Below are 21411 nucleotides of genomic sequence, written 5' to 3'. Positions count from 1 at the left end.
TCGGGCATTCTGCCAGCTCCTAGCACACCCTACTGTTCCAAATAACAAATAATGGCAGTGGGAAGAGGAGGCCACGACCACCGGAGCAGTGGGACTCTTTTATCAGTTGGAAACATGGCAACATTCTTCCTTCGAAGCAAACGATGAAAAAAGCAAGGGGAAAATTACAATTTCGTATTCATTTTGCAAAAATCCTGCCTCGTAACCTATCTTAGCACCACTGCCCTTCCGGACTTCGGTCAAGTAGCAATGGACCACAAGCTAAGATCTCAACATCACACTGAGTTCGGTCACGCACTGGTTTCCCCCTGCATAATTACCCTGATGCCTCCCAAAACTGCAGCTCGGTAAGGCCAGAGTAATCCAAAGTACGACAGGACAACCAGCCAAGAGACAGCTGGCTCCCAGAGCAGCGATGAGACTAGCCATAGGGGACTGTGAGCTGTGTCGCCAAGCTCTCCGTACTGGGTGTGGGAAGAGAATGGAGTTACGGGGTGGGATGGGGCGTAGAGGGGCTTGGCTGCGGTTCTCGGGTGCCGGCCACCTCAGGTGCCCGCTACCCGGTGCAGGGGCGCTGCTGCAAGTGGAGAAACTGAGGATGGAGATGCTCAGCCTCGCCCCGCCCCATCTCTGCAGCGGCTCTGATCCTCCGGTCCCAGGCTGCCGCAGCCCAAGGCTGAAGCTCTGCCTGCGCCTTCGGTCGGGGCCTCTGCTCCAGGGCCCTGGCACGCAGTCCGGGCTCCCGGGGCCGCAGCTCCCCACACCGGAGCTGGGGTCACCAGGGACGCGGGGATCCTAGCGTGGAACACAGGGCTCTCTGCAGCCGAGGGGCGCGCGAGGCACGCGGCACCCGGCGCTCCCGGGACAAGCTCCGCCCCGCTCCGCGCACGGTCGCAGCTCGCACTCACCCGGTCCACGATCCTAACCCGCCGCTCGCCCTCCTACGGGATGTGTGGACGCTCTGATCGGTGGCCTCGGCGCCAGGCCGTTCTTTCCCGGCTTCCTGACCCCGCTACCGGCGCCTCACCCCCGACCCCCGGCGACGATTGGTCCGACTACGGGAGGGGCGGGGCAGGGAAGTTGACTGACAGCCGCGCGAGCTGGGTGCTGTGCCCGGAGGCGAGGACAAGGAATTGGCACCGCCAGTGCTATCCGCCACCACAGGGCTCTTGCACTCTGGTGACTGTGCGCCTCCCTCACTCTGGCCCGAGAGCTGGTCCCCTGGAGCTTCCCTCAGCAGGATCTTCTCTGCCTAAGAACTAAGCACGACGCCGTCGTATCCCTGCAGCGGTGGAGTTGCTGGTTCCTGGTACCAGAGAAGCACGGCTTCCCAAACGCGAGGATGGAGAGAGCAGAGCCTTGACGCTTCATTGCTTTGAAGTTAATCTCTTGGCAAAAGTGCCAGAATACTCCACCCAACCCATCCCTCAATCCTCGTTTTTCCTGGTTTGGACATGTTAGCTGGAGAAACCGCAGAAGCAGTTTGGCGAATCCGAGGAGGAGCGAGAGGGGTCCCTAGAGGACAGAAGGGCCTTCATGGGATAAAAGACATCCCTGGCTCTGCTGTGTTTCTCGAAAGTTCATAGAGCACAGTGAAGTTAATCTTTTAATCTGAGAAAAAATACTGGATGGGGGGGGGGGGAGACATGCCATCAGGCTTTGTCCTCAGGTCGAAGAAGAATTAATATGAATTACAACTGGCATTAATTATCTTTATATTTATTGACCACCGTGCTGTGAGAGCCTGGGGTCAGGAAGGACTGAAGCAGAACAGTTGTCTTCAGGACATGGCAGGAACACTGCACTAATACGCTCACGGCACCTGTGGTCGCCCGCACAAGACCTGAACAAAATCGAACCAACCAACATTGACGCATGGCGGGAGGAAGGGTTCATGTGTACCCACCCTTAACTGAAGAGCTGTTAGTGGCTTCTGGGGAAAGGAGATACTGTTTTCTTTAAGGGTATGGGCCCTGGTAGGTCAACCACTCTCCAGTGGATGGTCCCACACCTGTGAGTATATGGGCAGCACAAATTGGACTACGTGAGTTTTTTGGTTTTGTTTTTTTTTTTTAATTTTTAAGAGAGCGTAAAGTTAGTGAAGGGAGTTGGGAGTGGATCGCAGGGGAGTTGAGGGTGAAAATTATCAAAATACATTGCATGGAGTTCTAAAGGATTAATAAAAAACTACATTAAGAATGTATAGATTCCACTAAAAATTTAAAAAAAAAGAATGTATAGATTCTGCCAGGTGGTGGTGGTGCACACCTTTAATCCCAGCACACAGGAAGCAGAGGCAGACGGATCTCCGAGTTCGAGGCCAGCCTGCTCTACATGGTGGGTTCCAGGACAGTCAGGGCTACACAGAGAAACCCTGGCTCCAAAAACGAAACAAAGTATAGATTCTGAGGCTAGGAACTAAGTGAGTAGTAGACCCGTTCTCTGGTATGTTCAAGGCTCCGGGCTTGATGCCCATTGTCACCGTCAGCTGGGTGAACAGGTTTCCATTTCCTCTGTCATGCACTGGGTGGGCAGCAGTGAGTGGCAGCAGGTGGCATCCTCTCCTGTTAGTCTCTGTCCATGCCATGAGTATCAGAACCCTACTAGTGTTAGAGTCCTTGATCAGGACGCTTAGCCCGTGACAAGTATTACGACTCTCAGCCAGGTGGCTGAGACCTTCTGGCCTAAGGATGTGCTAGCTCTCTGGTACTAGAGATCAGGGCTAGCATGTTCTCTTCTTTGGTTCCTGACAGCCTTTTACCAGCTTTCAGTTCTGGTTTCTCTACTTCCACTTCCCTTCTTCCTGCCCTGGAGGCTCTTCAGCTGTTCAGCGCTTTATCAGCTCTCGGGTAAGCCACAACTTGATAACTGTTGCTGGCCTGACCCTGGCTACTTGCCTCTGTTGGGACTGCCTTCTGGGACCAGGACACCCACCACAGCTCAAGAGTATGGTGTCAGCTGGGCACAGTGGTACACACCTTTAGTCCCAGTACTTGGGAGGCAGAGGCAGAGGCAAGTGGATTTCTATGAGTTCAAGGCCAGCCTGGTCTACATAGTGAGTTCCAGGACAGCCAGAACTACATACACTGTGAGGCCCTGTCTTATAGAGATCCACTGGTAGCAAAAGTCCGTGAGAGTATACATCAGTGACAACTAGAGTTCAGAAGGTCAACCTATCAGAACTAAGGGTTCTGTTAGGGGAAACAATCACGCAAGGCGTTATGGAATTACTGCCTTTTGAGTGAACTGGCTGTCTCTTGTAAACTTCTTGTGCAATAACAGCTATGATTCTCCCCATTTACCGTGCATTTCCATGTCATGTGTACATGTAATCTCACGATTGCATCTCAATCTTGGGCACAACTTTCCCTATACATTTGGGGTAATTGGATAGCTGTCCCCAGCTCCAGCAGCCCTCATTTAAATAACAAGCCTCACAGCCCAGCCAGAGCCAGTTTTAAAACTAATGGCAAGTCCCCAACACTCAAACTGTTCCTTCAGCTCTCCTCCTATAGCTGCATTAAAAAACTGTCTTTCTCTCTCTCTTTTGCTTTCTAAATTAACTATTTTCTACAAAGTTCTTAGTTAAAAGCTTGGCCAAGTGTAAGAACTTCTAATTATCAGATATGAAGGGAGGGACGCCTTCCTACTATCTGAATTCTTAAGGATTTTCTCGGACATCCGGAGACGTCTGGAGACCGAAAAATGCTACCTAAATAAATGCTTATTTATTTCTTTTTAAATATCTGCTTTCCGTTTTCTCTTGGAATCTAACTCTCTGCCACATGTGCCTCATCTCAGCATCTCCACCCCAGTCTTGACCCCTCCCCCTCCCCTTACCATTCCTGAAGGCTGGCTGGCCTTACACAGACAGGCTGACATAGCTTAAATATAAATCCTTCCCACTTTTAACTCATGAAACAATTATGTTAGGTTTTTTTTTAACTGTGCTTATTTTATTTCATGATACACATTAAAGGATTATTAAATTGTCATTTTCCTTATATACTGTATTTCTGATTAAGAGCTCTTGTTTCTATATTAAAATAACTTCAATACAAACTTATTTTTAAAGCTAAATCTAATAGGCATAAAACTTAAAGTTCTAAGTTTATAAGGTCAACTAACTTATAAACTGTTAATAATAAGTTTACTTTAATTATAAACTATTAAAAATAATTAAATACAACTTATTGATTTAATAGCCAACCTAAACTATAAACTATTAAGGATAAGTTTTACTTAAATTATAAGCTAATAAAATATAATTACTGAGGATACAAGTTAAATTATAAGTTATTAAAAGATAATTATTAAGGATACAAATAAGGATATATTTGATCTTATAAATGATCAAATTCTCTAATATATACAAGATTATATTCATATACATGCTAAGTATACTAAACATTAATACAATCAATTCCTTGCTTTGCCCCTTGGCATTTAAAATGTTTGAACTTCTCACTATAGACAAACTATACCATGCCTCTTACTTATTGCCAGGATTTTGTCCAAAGTACACTTTTGGACGATTCAGATTATATTTCCACTTACCAGGTCTAAAGATAATTTACCTTACTATCCTATTTCAAATAAAAGATAGCTCACCAAATAGATTTCAAAATAACATTTTACTATTCCTTTGTTTAAAGGAATTCTACATTGGCTGCTCTCAGTAATCAATCACCTATGTCTCCTGACGAATTAAATACAAAGATTTTTAAGATGTAAAGTTCTTATAAGTATATGAAGGCTTAGATACAAGGAATGTTTAGGAAAGTTAAAAAATAACTTATGATATATAAAGAACAAGTTATTGAGATAGGTAAATATAACATACAAACATCTAGATATGTTATGAATGATAACATGAGTCTGAGTAAATAACCTAGATATGCTGAGGATACATGCCTAAGTTAGGTCTAAAGTGATGGAATAACTCATAAAGGTTTGAATATGGATAAAGTTTTTATTGAGGTCTGAGATGCATAAGCTTTAGGAATGGACTTATGTTCCACCACCTTCACAATACTAACACCTGATTCCTCAACAGTATGCCTTAACACCAGAATCTATGGACCTCCCCTAGAAGGGACACTGGGGCTAATCATAGGCCATAGCTGCTCTGCTATACAAGATATTAATGTTGTCCCAGGAATGACTGATCCTGACTTTACTGGAGAAATTAAGATCATTGTTCAACCTCCTACAGAAACAACTCAGATTCGTGCAGAACAGCTCATAACACAGCTGCTCCTGCTCTCATATCCGGTTATGGGACACGCAGTCTCAGCAGCTACAAGGGGAGCTGCCGGTTAACGATCTCGTGACGTGGCTTTTGGGATTCAGAAAATCAAGGATTCCAGACCGACTAAAACTTTTAAAGTACAAGGAAAGAAAATAAATGGTTTTCTAGACACTGGCACGGACAATTCTTACATTTCAGGAAAAGATTGACTGAGTACTTGGAAGATGGCTGTTACTCCTTCCTCTCTATTGGGACTAGGTCAAGCTAATAATATAGCTAGAAGCTCAGAAATATTTAGATGGTCGTATAGAAAAATCATGGCGCCAGGCGGTGGTGGCGCACGCCTTTAAGCCCAGCACTCGGGAGGCAGAGCCAGGCGGATCTCCGTGAGTTTGAGGCCAGCCTGGGCTATAGAGTGAGTTCCAGGAAAGATGCCAGAGCTACACAGAGAAACCCTGTCTCGAAAAACAAAACAAAAAACAAACAAACAAAAAAAGAAAAATCATGGCATATTCTGTCCGTATCGCATCCCCTCCCCTCCATACCTAACAATCTGTGGGGAAGAAATACGCTTCAACAAATGAGTGTATCATTAATCTCTGCTATAGGCTAATATCAGCTCAAATGCTATAGATGGGTTTAAACCTGAAAAGGGCTTGGATTAAACAATCCCAAGGCAAAATTGAGCCCATTATTCCAGAAATTAATAATGACAAACATGGCCTATCAAAATTTATCCTAGGGGCCACTGTTCAAATCCCTGCTGACCCCATTTTGTGGAAGTCTGATGCTCCTATCTTGGTTGTACAGTGGACCTTGAGTGCTGAAAAAATTGAGGCTGCCACCCATCTGGTGGAGGAGCAACTGAATAAAGGTCATTTAGAGCCATCCACCAGCCTTTGGAACACCCCAATATTTGTTATTAAGAAAAAATCAGGCAGCCGGGCGGTGGTGGCGCACGCCTTTAATCCCAGCACTCGGGAGGCAGAGGCAGGTGGATCTCAGTGAGTTCGAGGCCAGCCTGGTCTCCAAAGCGAGTTCCAGGAAAGGCGCAAAGCTACACAGAGAAACCCTGTCTCGAAAAAAACAAAAAAAAAAAAAAAAAAAAAAAAAATCAGGCAAATGGAGACTGTTGCAAGATCTTAAAAAAATTAAATGAGATCATGAAACCAATGAAAACTGTACAGCCTGGCTTGCCATCTCCTACGGTCATTCCTAGAAATCATAAGGTAATTTTCATAGACCTACAAGATTGCTTCTTTACCATACCTCTACACCCTAAAGATTGTTAGCGTTTTGCTTTTAGCTTGCCTTCTCCAAGTTTTCCCAGGCCCTATCAGAGATATCTATGGAAAACCTTACCCCAAGGAAGCAAAACTAGTCCAACCTTGTGTCAAAAGTTTGTGGATAGAGTACTTTCTCATATGAACTACCTGATCATTATCTGTTAAATTCACATGCTTACATCCTGTAATTTTTCCTTATAGAACTAAATCAGATTTATTGCCTCCTCCATCAACATTAATATTACAGGTCAAGCTGCCAGTCTGAGTACAGGCTGTCATTTACCTCTACATTTCTAATAATTAAGCCTTGACTTTATGAATAACTTGATACAATTCCAGGTCCTTTTAATGAACATTTATATACATTTGCGCTGTATATAAAAATGACACATTTCAGATTTCATTCTCTTGCTATCCTGCTGTTTTGTTGAGACTCCTAAGGTTCATAATTTTGCTCTAAGTATCACCACTGTTATCATGTTACTAATATGTCTAAGGTTTTTATCTCTTTAAGAAGGTTCTTATAAGATTCAAAAGATCTAAGTTCATCATTGCCCACGAGCCAAGAAAGATTTGAGAAAAATACTACCTGACTACAGTTTGTCTTCCCACCTACATTGCCTTTTTTTTTTTGGGGGGGGGGGGCTTTCCCTCTCTCCCTGCCCTTTTCTCATTTGCTAAAACTATATATTTAATATTCCAAATGTATACCTAAGAGAAAGAGTTTCCCCTTTAAAACTCCTTAACTGCATGTTCTGCTGTTCACATGTATTTGTTCCAGCAGAAATTCTAATCATTTAAGAGTTACAGGCTGTCATCCTCTGGGCCAGGGATGTGCTGTCTAGCTGCAGGTCTACACCCCACCCACCAGCCCACACACTGAGGAGTTCCTCTGCACTCTCCGGTTACCTCTCAGCAGAGACTGATTCAGCCTGTATGGGCAAAGCATGAAAGAGCCTGCTCTTCCCTAAGTTTCCACTGTGTTCCAGCCTTGTGAACTCCCAACTTCACCCCAAGTCAGCATGAAGTAACCACGAGCGAATTCTACACCCCCATTCCTTTTTGCTATATGGAACTTTCTTACCCAGAAACTGGACTGCCTTTTAAAAAATTGTTCTATTATTAGTTGTATAAATTCTGCTCATGGTCCTGAAATGAATGTACTTCAGACATTCCCCTCATGTACTTATGACAGTTGTTCTGTATGTAAGTCCTGCTATGTATACCTTGACACATGTTGATACTGCCATCTCATAACTAAATGGTCTATTACTGCCTTGATCACAAATTTACATTATTAGGTCAGCTTCAACTACAGCCGTGGTCCCACAAATGCTCATTCAGGTAACTCTTTATCTAACAATGCTTCATTAATACACAGATTAATCAAATTAATACCACTAATCAAAGATTAATAGATGAGTTATTATCCTAAACTAACCATGTCTTTTTGATAACTCAAAACCATACTATTTAGACACACTTGGTTCCATATTATGCCATACTAGCTAGGGGTAGATTTTATATTACTCCTCTGCTCCCTTTTGAGGTAGAGATATTCTAATTATATACAACTATACCTATTAGATGGTTAAACTAATTCTCAGCTTGCCATCTATACAGATTATTGATTAATCACTAAACATAAATACAGATTAGTGATTGTTAATATTAAATATTAATTATTGATTATAAATATATTTTGATTATAAATATATTATTGATACAAATATTGATTAAATGTCAATCTTAATTACTGGTTATTAATTTCAAAATCATTATTTATCAATTTTCCCAGTCATCTCCAAACTTTTAATTTATCCACACTACTCGCTGCCCTAGAGAGAATTACACATTCTTTTTTCTCTTTTTTTTTTTTTTATTAAACGAAAAAAGGGGAAATATTGAAAGCCACTAGTAGCAAAGGTCCCCAAAAAAGGGGAGTATACAGCAGGTGACAACTAGTGTTCAGAAGGTCAACCTATCAGAACTAAGGGTTCTGTTAGAGGAAACCATCACGCGCAGCGTTATGGAATTACTGCCTTTTGAATGAACTGGCTGTCTCTTGTTGTAAACTTCTTGTGCAATAACAGCTATGATTCTCCCCATTTACCGTGCATTTCCATGTTATGTGTACATGTAATCTCACGATTGCATCTCAATCTTGGGCACAACTCTCCCTATACATTTGGGGTAATTGGATAGCTGTCCCCAGCTGTGTTTATTTTTTCATTAACATACATCTGGCCAGAGCCATTCTCCAGACAAAAGTATTTCAGCAAAGATACCTTTTTCCAAGGACAAATGCAGAGAAATAAACATTAGCTCATCTCACCCACAGAGAGGGAAAAAACCACTAACAATTAAATCCTTAACTCCTTACCTTCACCCCGGGTTATTTACACAAGACCCTAACTTAAGAGATTTACTGCTCACATTCCTGGAATGAAGTTTTAGCCATTTGCTAGATACTGAGTTAAGGCAGTTACTTCCCACTGACCCAAGGAGATTGCTTCCAGGCCAGACAGACCATAGGTGCCAAGCTTCCTTCTTGTGCAAATTAAGTTTTAATTCCTCCTCAGCCAGGTGCTATTCCTAGATTTTCTCCTCAGCAATTACTCTGAGTGAAAGTGCTTTTACTAAACAAATACTACATGCTCTGACACAGGTTGCTTAGCCACCTAGCATATGTCCCCCTCCCTGTCAGAAAGCAGCTGCAGCTGGGACGAACGGGAAAAGTGGCGCCAAAGACAGTTTACTTTCTTGTGACTTACTGACCCCTAACATTCTACCTAGCCATTTCTAGATTATAGTTTGAGCACATAAATTCCCTAACTGATCTTAGCCTTTAGTTGACCCTACCAGAGAACTCCCCTTTAGTCACACCCCTTTTGGGTTGTAATTGGAAGCTGACAATTACTGCTTTATGTGTGGATCCTTATCACCTCTCTCCGTGACCCTGAAAACTTCAAGCTTCGCATTGCTTTGTCAAAGAATTCCTGCTTGGGTATATATACTGGTTCTCTGAGAGCACTGGGAGAATTGATGGAGAAGAACAAAGATGAGGACTGAGATGGAAAGAATTAGGTAGAATGATGAGAGAAGAGCAGGAGGGACTGAGAGCAGGAGGGACCGGGAGGAGCTAAGTAAGGGAGCAGAAAAGAAACTGTGTAGATAGAATCAACTTAGAAGAATAAAGACTAAAGAACTCAGTGTGCAGCCAGGCAGTGGTGGCACACGCCTATAATCCCAGCACTCGGGAGGCAGAGGCAGGCAGATCTCTGTGAGTTCGAGGCCAGCCTGGTCTACAGAGCTAGTCCAGGACAGGCTCCAAAGCTACAGAGAAACCCTGTCTTGAAACCCTCCCCCCAAAAAAAGAACTCAGTGTGCTTAGATTCATTGAATATCCCTCAGATTAGAATCCTCAACTGGTTGTTAGACTCTTCCGCGGACCCTGGGAGCAAACAATATAGGCTGGACCTATTATTGTTTGCGTTACTGTCTCAAAGAGAGGGGGGGGGGGAGGGAGGGAGGGGAGAAGGAGGGAGGAAGGAAGGAAGGAAGGAAGGAAGGAAGGAAGGAAAGAAGGAAGGAAAAAAGAGTATGGGGTGCCAGGCATGGCCTATCATGATCACTTAGGCACAGACATAGGCAGCATATGCTGTGTGCAGAAATAATCACAGATCACCAGCCAAAGGGCATCTCTTAGTGACTATGAAAGGCAGGGCACCTTCAGGGGCAAAGGCCTGTGTTAATACACCTTCAAAGCATCCATTCTTTTATTTTCAGCTAAAACGTTCTGGTACAGGGATGGAGAGATGGTTCAGTGGTTAAGAGCACCCAGGGTAGGTTCCCAGCACGTACATGGTGTCCCACAACTATTTGTAACTCCAGTTACAGGATTATGTGCCTCTATAAGCACATACACGTGGTGCACAGACACACATGCAAACTAAACACCCATGCCCATAAAATAAAAATAAATCTTAAAAAAAAAAAAACAGCAAAACTGTCATCCAAAAATTATTTATACAACTTTGTAATGTACGCTGAGCATGCCCAGAGGCATCTCTGTCCATCATGGTAGCATGACCTAGAGCTGAGCACATTTAAAATAATGGGTCTATCATTTCTTTTATATTACGACGTTAAACTGATCATGTTCAGGAATGTACTCCTTAACTGGGCATGCTTCCTGGACTCACCCTCATATGAATATGTATAGGTCCCTTGGATAAAATCCCCATGCTTCCTTTGTCAAGAAAGAGCGATGCTTTGGAAACGACTCTGTTAAGGTTAAAACCTTCCTTTTTGAAAAAAAAAAAGGGGGGGAAGTGCTGTGGGATGTATGGCAAATGTGTTGCTAATTAATCAATAAAACACTGATTGGCCGTTGGCTAGGCAGGAAGTATAGGCGGGGCAAGGAGGAGAATAAAGCTGGGAAGTGGAAGGCTGAGTCAGAGAGACACTGCCAGCCGCCACGATGAGAAACAGCTTGTGAAGATGCCGGTAAGCCACGAGCCATGTGGCAAGGTATAGATTAAAGGAAATGGATTAATTTAAGCTATAAGAACAGTTAGCAAGAAGCCTGCCACGGCCATACAGTTTGAAAGCAACATAAGTCTCTGTGTTTACTTGGTCGGGTCTGAGAGGCTGTGGGACTGGCAGGTGAAAGAGATATATCCTGACTGTGGGCCAGGCAGGAAAACTTAAGCTACACGACTTTCATATGCTCTTTATACAATGTCAACGCTCTGGACTTTCTGACACAAAACTGTTCTGAACTTTGCCTACACATTAACTGTGAGCACAGTGAGTAATAACCATGGCCACTGATCACTGAAATAACCAGATGTCGCACCCAAATGTATAAAGCTTTTATTTAAAATTAGACAGACTCAAATACAAATGAAAGAGTACAATATCAAATAGTAAACCTTCATAAAACAGACTCCAGCCACCTTAAGTTATACACTACAGTAGCATTTTTTTAAAAATCGAGAAATAGTACAAAATCAAATAATTGTTAAACTCTTATTGCCAACATTAATAATATTCTGAAACACAGGGCTGCAGTGAAATTAAGTAGTACAGTGCTTGCCTAGAATGCCAGCACCACACACACACACACACACACACACACACACACACACAAACTATCACAAAATATTCAACGCAATTTAATAACCACTAAAATCAATAAAAGAATTAAAAACTCAGTGTGATTTCAATTCATTCACAGATGAGAAGCACCTCATCCTAAAAGACAGAGACTAATTTTTCTCCAAGGCTGTGAGGATGGCTTTGTTTATTTGATTTTTAATTTCAATATGGCACAATAGGCTTTATCACTAAAATTTAGAATTTAATGTTTCTATGCCTATAGTCCCAACTACTCTGGAGGCTGAGGCAGGAGGATTATTTGAGGCTGGGAGTTTAAGACCAGCCTAGGCAACACAGTGAGACCCCCCCACACACACACCTCAAAAAAATTGTTTAATGTTCCTTTCAAACTACTTCTGCTTCACTTCAAGAATAAGGGTACTATGGCTGGTGGTGGTGGCACGCCTTTGATCCCAGCACTCAGGAGGCAGAGGCAGGTGGATTTTGGTGAGTTCCAGGACAGTCAGAACTTTACAGAGAGATGTTGTCTCAAATTGCTAATTTCTAAACAGTCTTATTAAATAAGAAACACAGAGCCAAATACAGAGTTAATCGCCGAAGAGAACAGAGAACTAGCGAATAGCCACAATTAGCTTTAGCTTACCACCACGCTGTAGCTTCCCCAGAGAGAACTTCTTCCTGTCCAACCTGCGCTTTTATTGCCTTCCTGTTCTGCCTTCTCATTGGCTCTAAGCCCAGCCACATCACTTACTTGTCACTACCTGTCTATACAAACCTCCAGGCCTCTACGGTTGGTCCTGGGATTAAAGGCCAGTGTCAGCACACTTGTCTGACCTCCAAGCAAACTATATTTATTGTATTTATTAACATACAAATAAAACACCACGTTTCAGCATCTCAGACATCTGCATCAGGACATCAGGAGGCAGCTACAGACAAGTGGCCCGGGAGGGACCACAGTGGAGGCTGCCCATGAGGGTGCAGAAGGTACACACAACACCAGGAGCGTGTCAGGAAAATATTCAAGATGGGAAGGGAAATTATTTGAGTTGTCTAAAACTAAAGCCATTCTACAGATTTTACGTCAAAAAGTGGAGGAGTAGGAGAAGAAGATCGTGTCATGGGATAAGAGTTCCTCAGAGAATGGCTGCCCTCTCTTTCCCTCTTGTGGGTGAAAGATGGAAATGAAAGCAAAGAGAACCAGCAGAGCAAACAAGCGGAAAAGGAAAACAATCCCAATACGGCCACCACTGAGTAACTGCAAGTTCAAGAAAATACAACTCGAAGAACTTGAACCCTTTACTACTGAGCCAACGTCTGGCCTCACAAACAACGCCAGTTCTAGGTTACTCACTAATTTAAAACAAACCCCTGGATTCTGGGGAGGGATATAATTAAATAAATTATATATACTTTGTCCTAGTTAGATTTAATTATTACCTTGACACAGTCTCCTGAGTCATCTGAGAGGAAATCCTCAGTTGACGAATTACCCAGATCCCATTGGCTGGTGAGCATGTCTGTGGGGGACTGTCTCAATTTTTAATTGATGTAGGAGGCTCCAGCCAAGCGTGGGTGGTACCACTCCTAAGAAGAAGGTGTTAGGTTGTATAAAATGGCTAGCTAAGCATGACCCCGAGAGGAAGCCAGCAAGCAGTGTCTCTCCATAGTTTCTGCTTCAAGGTCTTGCTTGAGTTCCTGCCCTGAGTTCCCTCAATGATGAATTGTAATTTGTCAGATGGGATAAACTCTTTCTTCTTCTAAGCTGGAAAAAAAAAATACTATGTATTTAAAGGTTTTGGTTTTGGTTTTGGTTTTTTTGAGACAGGGTTTCTCTGTGTAGTTTTGGTGCCTGTCCTGGATCTTACTCTGTAGACCAGGCTGGCCTTGAACTCACAGAGATCCACCTGCCTCTGCCTCCAGAGTGCTGGGACTAAAGGCGTACACCACCACTGCCTGGCTTATGTATTTAAAGTTTAAAACATAACTACAATAAACTCCTTTTAACATAGATGTGGCAAAATAAGAATATACATTAAACAACCATGTAATCAAGCCAGTTTTTTTCTTTTCTTTATGAATGAGAAATAATCCAATGACTGTATTTCTCCTTCCTACTTCAGAAAAAATATATTGTTATAAATCCAATCTTAAAACTTTACATGAAAAAATTACCAGAAGAGATAGTATATTTAAAGCCTACATATTCCTGAAAGTATTTATCAAAAGTATAACTAGACTTATCTTAAATAGATAACAGGAAAGTACACTATTATGATGCTTATATATTTAAAATAAATAAAGGAAAAACATACACTCAAGAATGGCACCCGGGGCTGGAGAGATGGCTCAACGGTTAAGAGTACTAGCTGTTCTTCCAGAGGTCCCGAGTTCAATTCCCAGCAACCACATGGTGGCTCACAACCATCTATAATGAGATCTGGTGCCCTCTTCTGGCCTGCATGCATACATGCAGACAGAACACTGTATACATAATAAATAAAAATTTAAAAAAAAAGAATGTCACCCGTGTAATTAATATTTAAAATAAGCTAAAATAAATAAAGGAAAAACATACACTCAGGAATGGCGCTCATGTAGTTAAAGAATGAGGTTATTTACAAATATACAACTATGTGACCAAACATTTCCTAAAACATGCATATTGTGGTGTCTTTTTATAGTTAGACATATAAGAACAAACTACTTGAATATTATCAGCTGTCATAATTAGAACTTTCTCACACCAGGAGAGTAAAATTCTGGTCTGTTGTTCTATAAAAGGCAAAATGAAATATCAAAATCAGTATTTCTTGAAAAAATTGTATCTACTTTGGCATTCTATAATACCTGTCATCAAATAAATGCAGCTACAAACAGGGATTCTTTCCTAAAGTTTTAACTTTCTATTGTTGTTTTTTGAGACAGAATCCCAGGTAGCCCAGGCTGGCCTGAATCTCACTATGTAGCTAAAGGTGGCCTTGAACTCCCGATCCCCCTGCCTCCACATCTAAGCGCTGTGATTACAAATGTACACCACCATTTCCTACTGCTACTATTGCTCTTATAAACAATGTGAATGAAGTCACTTTTTTTGTTTGCTACAATTCTGCCATTAAAGATATCCCTTACAAGCTTTGTTTCCTCTTTAAAATGTAGAGACTTCCTCCCTACTAAATGGAAAGGTTAACAGAGAAGGTATAAGGAAAGCTTGGAATGCAGAAACATAGTTCCACAGTTTACTACTGACTGCTACAACCGTAGACAAGTCAGATGTCACCCCAGGGCTTCTGTTTTCTACTCAAAACGAATGAGTCAGTCCCGGCTGTGCGGCCAGCACCTCTGTTGGACTGTAGTATAATAATAATAATAATAATAATAATAATAATAATAATAATAATAACAATAACAACAATAATAATAATTTCAATAGATAACTTTAAGATTCCTTGATTCTCACATGGTATGAGCTTCTGCTTCTGCAGTAATTATCCAATTGATAACCAAGTACTCCATCATCAAGAGAACTCAGATGAGTCAAAAAAGCACAACAGAACAAAACCTCTCCCGTCAAAAAAGCCCGTGTCCAAAGTTTAGCTCCCAACATTCCCTGATCTGTTGCCTCTTCAGCCAATCTAATAAAGAACGCAGAGGCACATAATTACTATTTCTTAGTTACATAAATTCTTTTAAATTATATAAGCCAATAAAAATATATTAAGTCTATGCCTTAGTTTTCCTACATTCTGACTTACGGTATTTTCATCTACATTCAAGATACTCTACAACTCAAAGTAGGCTACTTAATATTCTCATACTTCCAAAATCTAGTAAAAATAAAAGATAAAGCAGAATATTAATAATTATCATATTCTGTCAAGTTTTCATAAAAATATGTTGGATGTCATTTTTCAGACTAGAAAAACAAGCAAAAGAAAAATAAAAAAAGAAAGGTGGCACACACCTTTAATCCCAGCACTCGGGAGGCAGAGGCAGGCGGATCTCTGTGAGTTCGAGGTCAGCCTGGTCTACAGAGAGAGAGCCAGGACAGGCTCCAAAACTACACAGAGAAACCCTGTCTCGAAAAACCAAAAGAAAAAAAAAAGGAAAAGAAATTATGCTGACAATGCCAACCAGATCAAATGTCTAGCTGCCACTCCTTAGAAAAAGGAGGGACTAGCTAATGAAACGTATTCAGGGAAACTGAGCCATGGCATTTCAGCCACGTTTCTGAAAATTAATGTGCAGTGAAACAGTTTTGGTCCTAGCACAGTGAGATGGTTTTTCTTTATCTGTGGGCAGCAAATGAAGCACTTCACTGCAAAAATAGAAAAATAAGAAATTTTCTTATCTCATTTTAAAAAAGGAATGAGCCAAGCAGCGGTGGCGTACGCCTTTAATCCCAGCACTCGGAGGCAGAGCCAGGCGGATCTCTGTGAGTTCAAGGCTAGCCTAGGCTACAGAGGGAGTTCCAGGACAGCCAGGGCTACACAGAGAAAACCCTGTCTCAAAAAAAAAAAAGAAATGACATGAAAGATAGGACTGAAGAATGACTCAGTAGTTAAGGTGTTACTGCTCTATCAGAGAACTGGAGTGTGGATCCCAAAAACCTGTAACTCCAGATTCAAGGGAGCTGACACCAACTTCTGGTTCCCTCCAGCAGATACACACACTTTCTCTCTCTGTCTCTCACATACACACACACACACACATACACCTCTCACAAACATACTCTCTACACATACACAAACACTGTCACATATACACACACACTTTCACACACACACTCACATACACACACAAAGACTCACACACACACTAGTTAAATTTTTTAAAAGAAATGCAAAATTATAAAAAGCAATTATTATTATAATAATGATATTATTATTAATCAGAGTTAAATTTTCAGTTTTTATCCACCATGCATTCAAATGTTACAAACACTATATTTGAGAAAATATTTTGAAGACAAGACTATTTGTTGTTCTGTTTATAAAACACAGAAAACATCCTTTTCAAGGGATTCTGGATTTCTGAGAATGAAATGCAAGCCTTCTCAACCTGAGTGCTACATATTTATAAACTATGGAAGTACATCTCACCATAATATAGAAATGTTCCTGTCAGCAAAAAATACCATGTGGTCCTCCACTTTATTTTGGAAGGACCATAATTTTTGTTTTTATATACTCTCAGTTAAGGGCTCTAATGACTATAACAGAATAATTGATGATATTTAGCCCCTAAGTTTAGAGAACAGAAGCATTGCCAGAATTTAAACAGTTGCTTGTAGGCAGTTAGAAAAACCAGATCTGTGTTGTGCTCCTTAATGATATCAGAACATTCTAAAAGATAAAATGCCAAGCCAAGCTCCCCAATGTCATCTTTGATTTACAGATGTACCTTCAACACTCAAACACATTATTATTATTTCTGAAGACACAGATATATTCTTTTTTAGGTTTCTTTTTCTTTCTTTTTTTTTTTTTAATTGTTGCTGTTTTTATTGTTTTGTTATTGGGTCTTTTGTTTGTTTTGAGACAGGGTCTCACATGCAGCCCTGGCTGATCTGGAACTCACTATGTAGACCAGGTTGTCCTTGAACTCACTGAGATCCACCTGCCTCTGCCTCCCAAGTGCTGGGATCAAAGGAGTGCACCACCAGGCCCAGTCTGGTTAGTATTTTTCTTAACCACAATTAAATTGTCTTTCAAATGTGGCACTCTTCAGAGATTAGATTAAAAAATCCTTTTTAAAATCCTTTCCCAATCTATCAGTAGCAGGATTTTAAATGTTCTTCACTATGCGACAAAGGTCAAGAGTGAAGTAAGAACTGAGACACAGCTCAGTGATACAGTACTTACCTAGCATGCACAGGGCCCTAGCTCTGGTCCCCAGTCTCACTCTCTCTCTCCTCTCTCATCTCTCTCTCTCTCTCTCTCTCTCTCTCTCTCTCTCTCTCTCTCTCTCTCACACACACACACACACACACACACACACACACAGTGAAATAAACAACTTTGGCCCTTCAGGTGAAATACATATAGAAATAAAAGCAAGAACACAATGATGAATGCATATTGATTTCTTACAATATATTTCTTACCAAAATATTGGCACATATATGTCAGTAGGCTAAAAAAGCACAGAATGAAAAGTTAGACATTTGAGCAGCATTATTCCAAGTGAACGAGCTTCCAGTCTCCTTCCTCCATATCAAAGAGAAATATTCTTGCCCAAGTAAGCTTGATTTTAATCCTATCTGGAATACTTTACTTCAAAAACTGATCCACAAATTAGCTAAAGTTTGTCATGAGGCAATTTAATCACTCCACTTAAAAATCTTATAGTCTGATGGTTACAGACAGTTGAGTGGCAGAGCACACGCTTAGCATTCTTGGGGTTCTGGCTTTAACTACCAGCACACACACACACACACACACATACACATACTCTCTCTCTCTCTCTCTCTCTCTCTCTCTCTCTCTCTCTCTCTCTCTCTCTCTCTCTCTCCTATAAACATTATTCTCCCTAAATTTTCTTATATATATAAGAAGGCTTTCCTTAACTCAGAGGGAAAAAAACATATTTTCAGTCCAAGGAGACTGTCCAGCAAATTTCAGTTGTTCATAATCCTCATCCTAGTCATGCCTTACATATTATACTCCTTACTGTGTAATTAAGGACCAAATTCTCCTATTTAAATTGCCAAAACTACTTCAAGAAACTGTATTTGAAAGGAAGTATGTAAAAGAAACATTATTGTGTAATTATTAAGAAATGAAGTGCATATGCCTTTTAATATCAATATTTTTAGTACATTAATACAATCAAAATGAAGACTTAGCTCATGTCTCAAATCTGAAAAATATGGGACAAGAATACAAGTTTTATATAAACAACAACAAAATGGGGGAAGGACTGTTCCCAAGCAAAAGAAAGAAGCAACTGAAAACATTAGGAAAACCCAAGTGGATTTCTGCTCCCCAGTTAAATCCGACAGGTCACACAGTGACACCCACCTGCACCACCTGAAATGCAGCATCACATTCCGGCTGCTGCCCTTGACCGTCTGCATTTAACTTACAGTTCTCTGGTGTCTGGCTAATCTCATCCTGTAAAGTGGGAGATGCTCTGTGAGCTTCACTCTGAGACGAGGCACCTAAGCCCTCCAGAGAAGAAGCTGCGTGGCACTCACTGTCTCCTGCCACATCCTCAGAACCTATGCTCCCATCAGCATCGTCTAGCTGCTGGACTGAAGTTAAATACTGTTCGAGCAGGGCGTTATCCTGCTCGAGGCTTGAGCCTTCCTTACTACAGTCACTGTGCTCCTCAGTCCTGGCCTCTAAATTGGGGTCTCTGCCATATTTTACTGTGTCCGTGGAATTCCCCAACATGGAGCTTTCGGTGCTTTCTATGGAACTTCTTTCAAAATCCAAAGAATCCTTCAAACAGTGAACTTGTTCTGTTAGGGAGGAATGAAAACCAGAGTCTGGAAATTCTGGTACAGATTTCTCTTGAGGAGCTTCATCCTCAGCAATGAACCAATCAGAATTCTGACCAGAAGAGGGGTCCTGATGTTGTGGAAACAATGGAGGATTGGGTGACACCAGAGTACTTGATATAGGAGGAACATCAGTATGCCAGGAAACTAGACGCTGTTCCACTGTCTGTTGCCAAGCTTGTAGAGATCTGACCTGTAAACCAGAAGGCACAGTTCTATTATAAGATAAAAATTTTGACTTTTAAACTGTCCTGAGCTTTGTTTTTTCAGAAGTCATGCAAGTGTCTTCATTCATGACTTCCCTGTCCTCTGCATGGGACTCCCAGACTAACCAGGCATGCACAGTGCTTAGTGTCCTTGGTAGCAGAGGGCAATCTCCAGCAGACGCCAACGCCAAAGCAATTCTCTTGTTCCACTGAGGAAACAATGGGAAATACAATAGCATCTTCTCTCCCTAACTAAAGGGTCAACAGTGTACAAAACACTGACTGACACCTAGTCAAGAAGGCCGACTAGCACCTGAGGGTGTAAGTGGAGCCTCTAGATAGACATGCAGACATAGGATTTCCAATTATTTTAAAAATCTAGTATTTATAACTTTCTAAAATGACTAAAAATATTCCCAAGTTCTTGACAACATGATCTTTTATATCTTAAGATATAAAAATAATTTCAAATTCTTACTATAAAAATTATGCTGGGTGGTGGTGGCACACGCCTTTAATCCCAGCACTCAGGAGGCAGAGGCAAGTGGATCTCTGTGAGTTTGAGGTCAGCCTGATCTACAAAACATGCTCCAGGACAGTCAGAGCTGTTACACAGAGAAACTCTGTCTCAAGAAACAAAAAAATAATTGCAAGCAAAGGTTGGCAGAGATGGCTCAGCAGTTAAGAACATTTGCTACTCTTTCAGGAGACCAGAATTCAGTTCCCAGCACACACACAGCAGATCACAACCATCTGTAAGTCCAGGTCCTAGGGTTCCACTACCCACTTGTGGCCCTAAGGGCACTGTATACTGTTGTGGGATTTGTCCCGTCCATCCAGTCAATGACATTTGGGTTATCTGGCCCAATAGGCATGGCAATTTCTGGGTATGTGGCTGGTTAAAACTGAAGTAGGGATGTGCTTGTTCTCTCTTGGGTGGTCAAGACCAAGTCAAGCTTCATGAAGCAGCCTGTGGTTGGTCCCCTTCTCATCCAGGGCAGAAGGACAGAACAGCAACACCTGGACCAGCAGGATTGGCAGTGGTGGTATCTTCCTTGTTCTGTATTAGTGACTCTGTTTCCCCACTGCACCCCTTAATAAATTGAGATATATATATATATATGTAACTCTGTGGGCTCTCGGTTCACATGGAGCCCTACATTGGGCATTACATGTAGTTTCTCTCCTGCCTGCCTGTTCCCAAAGATCCAGCAGCCATTTCCCAAATGATTGACTTGGAGGCTTAATGTTACTTATAAATGCTTGGCCAGTAGCTCAGACTTATTACTAACTAGCTCTTACAACTTAAATTAACCCATTTCTATTCATCTATGTATTGCCATGTATTCCTGGCGTTACTGGTCTGCTAGCATCTTACCTTGGGTGGCTGGCTGGCTTCTCCTCACTCAGCCCTTCCTCTTCCCAGAATTCTCCTAGTCTGCTCACCTGTGGGGCGTTTACCCAACCACCCCCACAGTTCCCCAGAGTTTTCTTGAGTGCGAGCAGCAGGAAATATTAGATAGAAGGATTTATTGCGGAGAATATCGCGGAGATAAACAGATAGAAAATAAAGGATAGCCTCGAGAGGGCCTGGAACCTATTCCAACGGGCCCAACTGTCTCTGCCCCAGGGTTTTTATAGAGACACCAAGGGGTGGAGCAAAAGACCTCCTCCCCCAGCACAGTCAAGTGCAGACCATCTCAGACACCTGCACTCAGGCCCGTGGTCTAATCATCCTCTATGAGGACCTGCTGGGTAAAGCCACGAGGAACCCGAGAATGGGCTCCCACACTCACCCCACTTATACTTCCTGCCTGGCTACTGGCCAATCAGCATTTTATTAAAGCAATTCAAGTGACAAATCTTTACAGTGTACAAAAGCCACAGCAGCATATACATAGAGCACATACATACATGCAGGCAAAACACTGATACACATAAATCTTTTTTTCAGCTGCAAGCAATATAGAGTAGTTCAGTTGGTATAGTGCTTGCCTAGCATGTATGAGGCCCTGGTTTCAAGCCCCATTAGTACATGAG

At 41.8% G+C, this 21411-nt stretch overlaps 2 protein-coding genes across 2 annotated transcripts in view; both read right to left on the bottom strand.

Moving 5' to 3' along the window:
* The window catches only part of Nxpe3 (neurexophilin and PC-esterase domain family member 3), a 73620-nt gene extending 72583 nt beyond the window's left edge, over positions 1-1037 (bottom strand). Inside the window, exon 1 of the mRNA XM_059276931.1 lies at positions 909-1037. The gene's annotated coding sequence lies outside the window, so the exon portion shown is untranslated. The remainder of the gene's footprint in view (positions 1-908) is intronic.
* A 17118-nt stretch (positions 1038-18155) lies between these two features.
* Positions 18156-21411, bottom strand: part of Cep97 (centrosomal protein 97) — a 29515-nt gene continuing 26259 nt past the window's right edge. The window contains exon 11 of the mRNA XM_059277728.1: positions 18156-19358. Coding sequence (XP_059133711.1) covers positions 18666-19358 — 693 coding nt within the window. The 3' untranslated portion in view covers positions 18156-18665. The remainder of the gene's footprint in view (positions 19359-21411) is intronic.

Source organism: Peromyscus eremicus, chromosome 12 (assembly GCF_949786415.1).
Source record: "Peromyscus eremicus chromosome 12, PerEre_H2_v1, whole genome shotgun sequence".
NCBI lineage: Eukaryota > Metazoa > Chordata > Mammalia > Rodentia > Cricetidae > Peromyscus > Peromyscus eremicus.
This window is presented reverse-complemented; position numbering and strand designations above follow the sequence as displayed.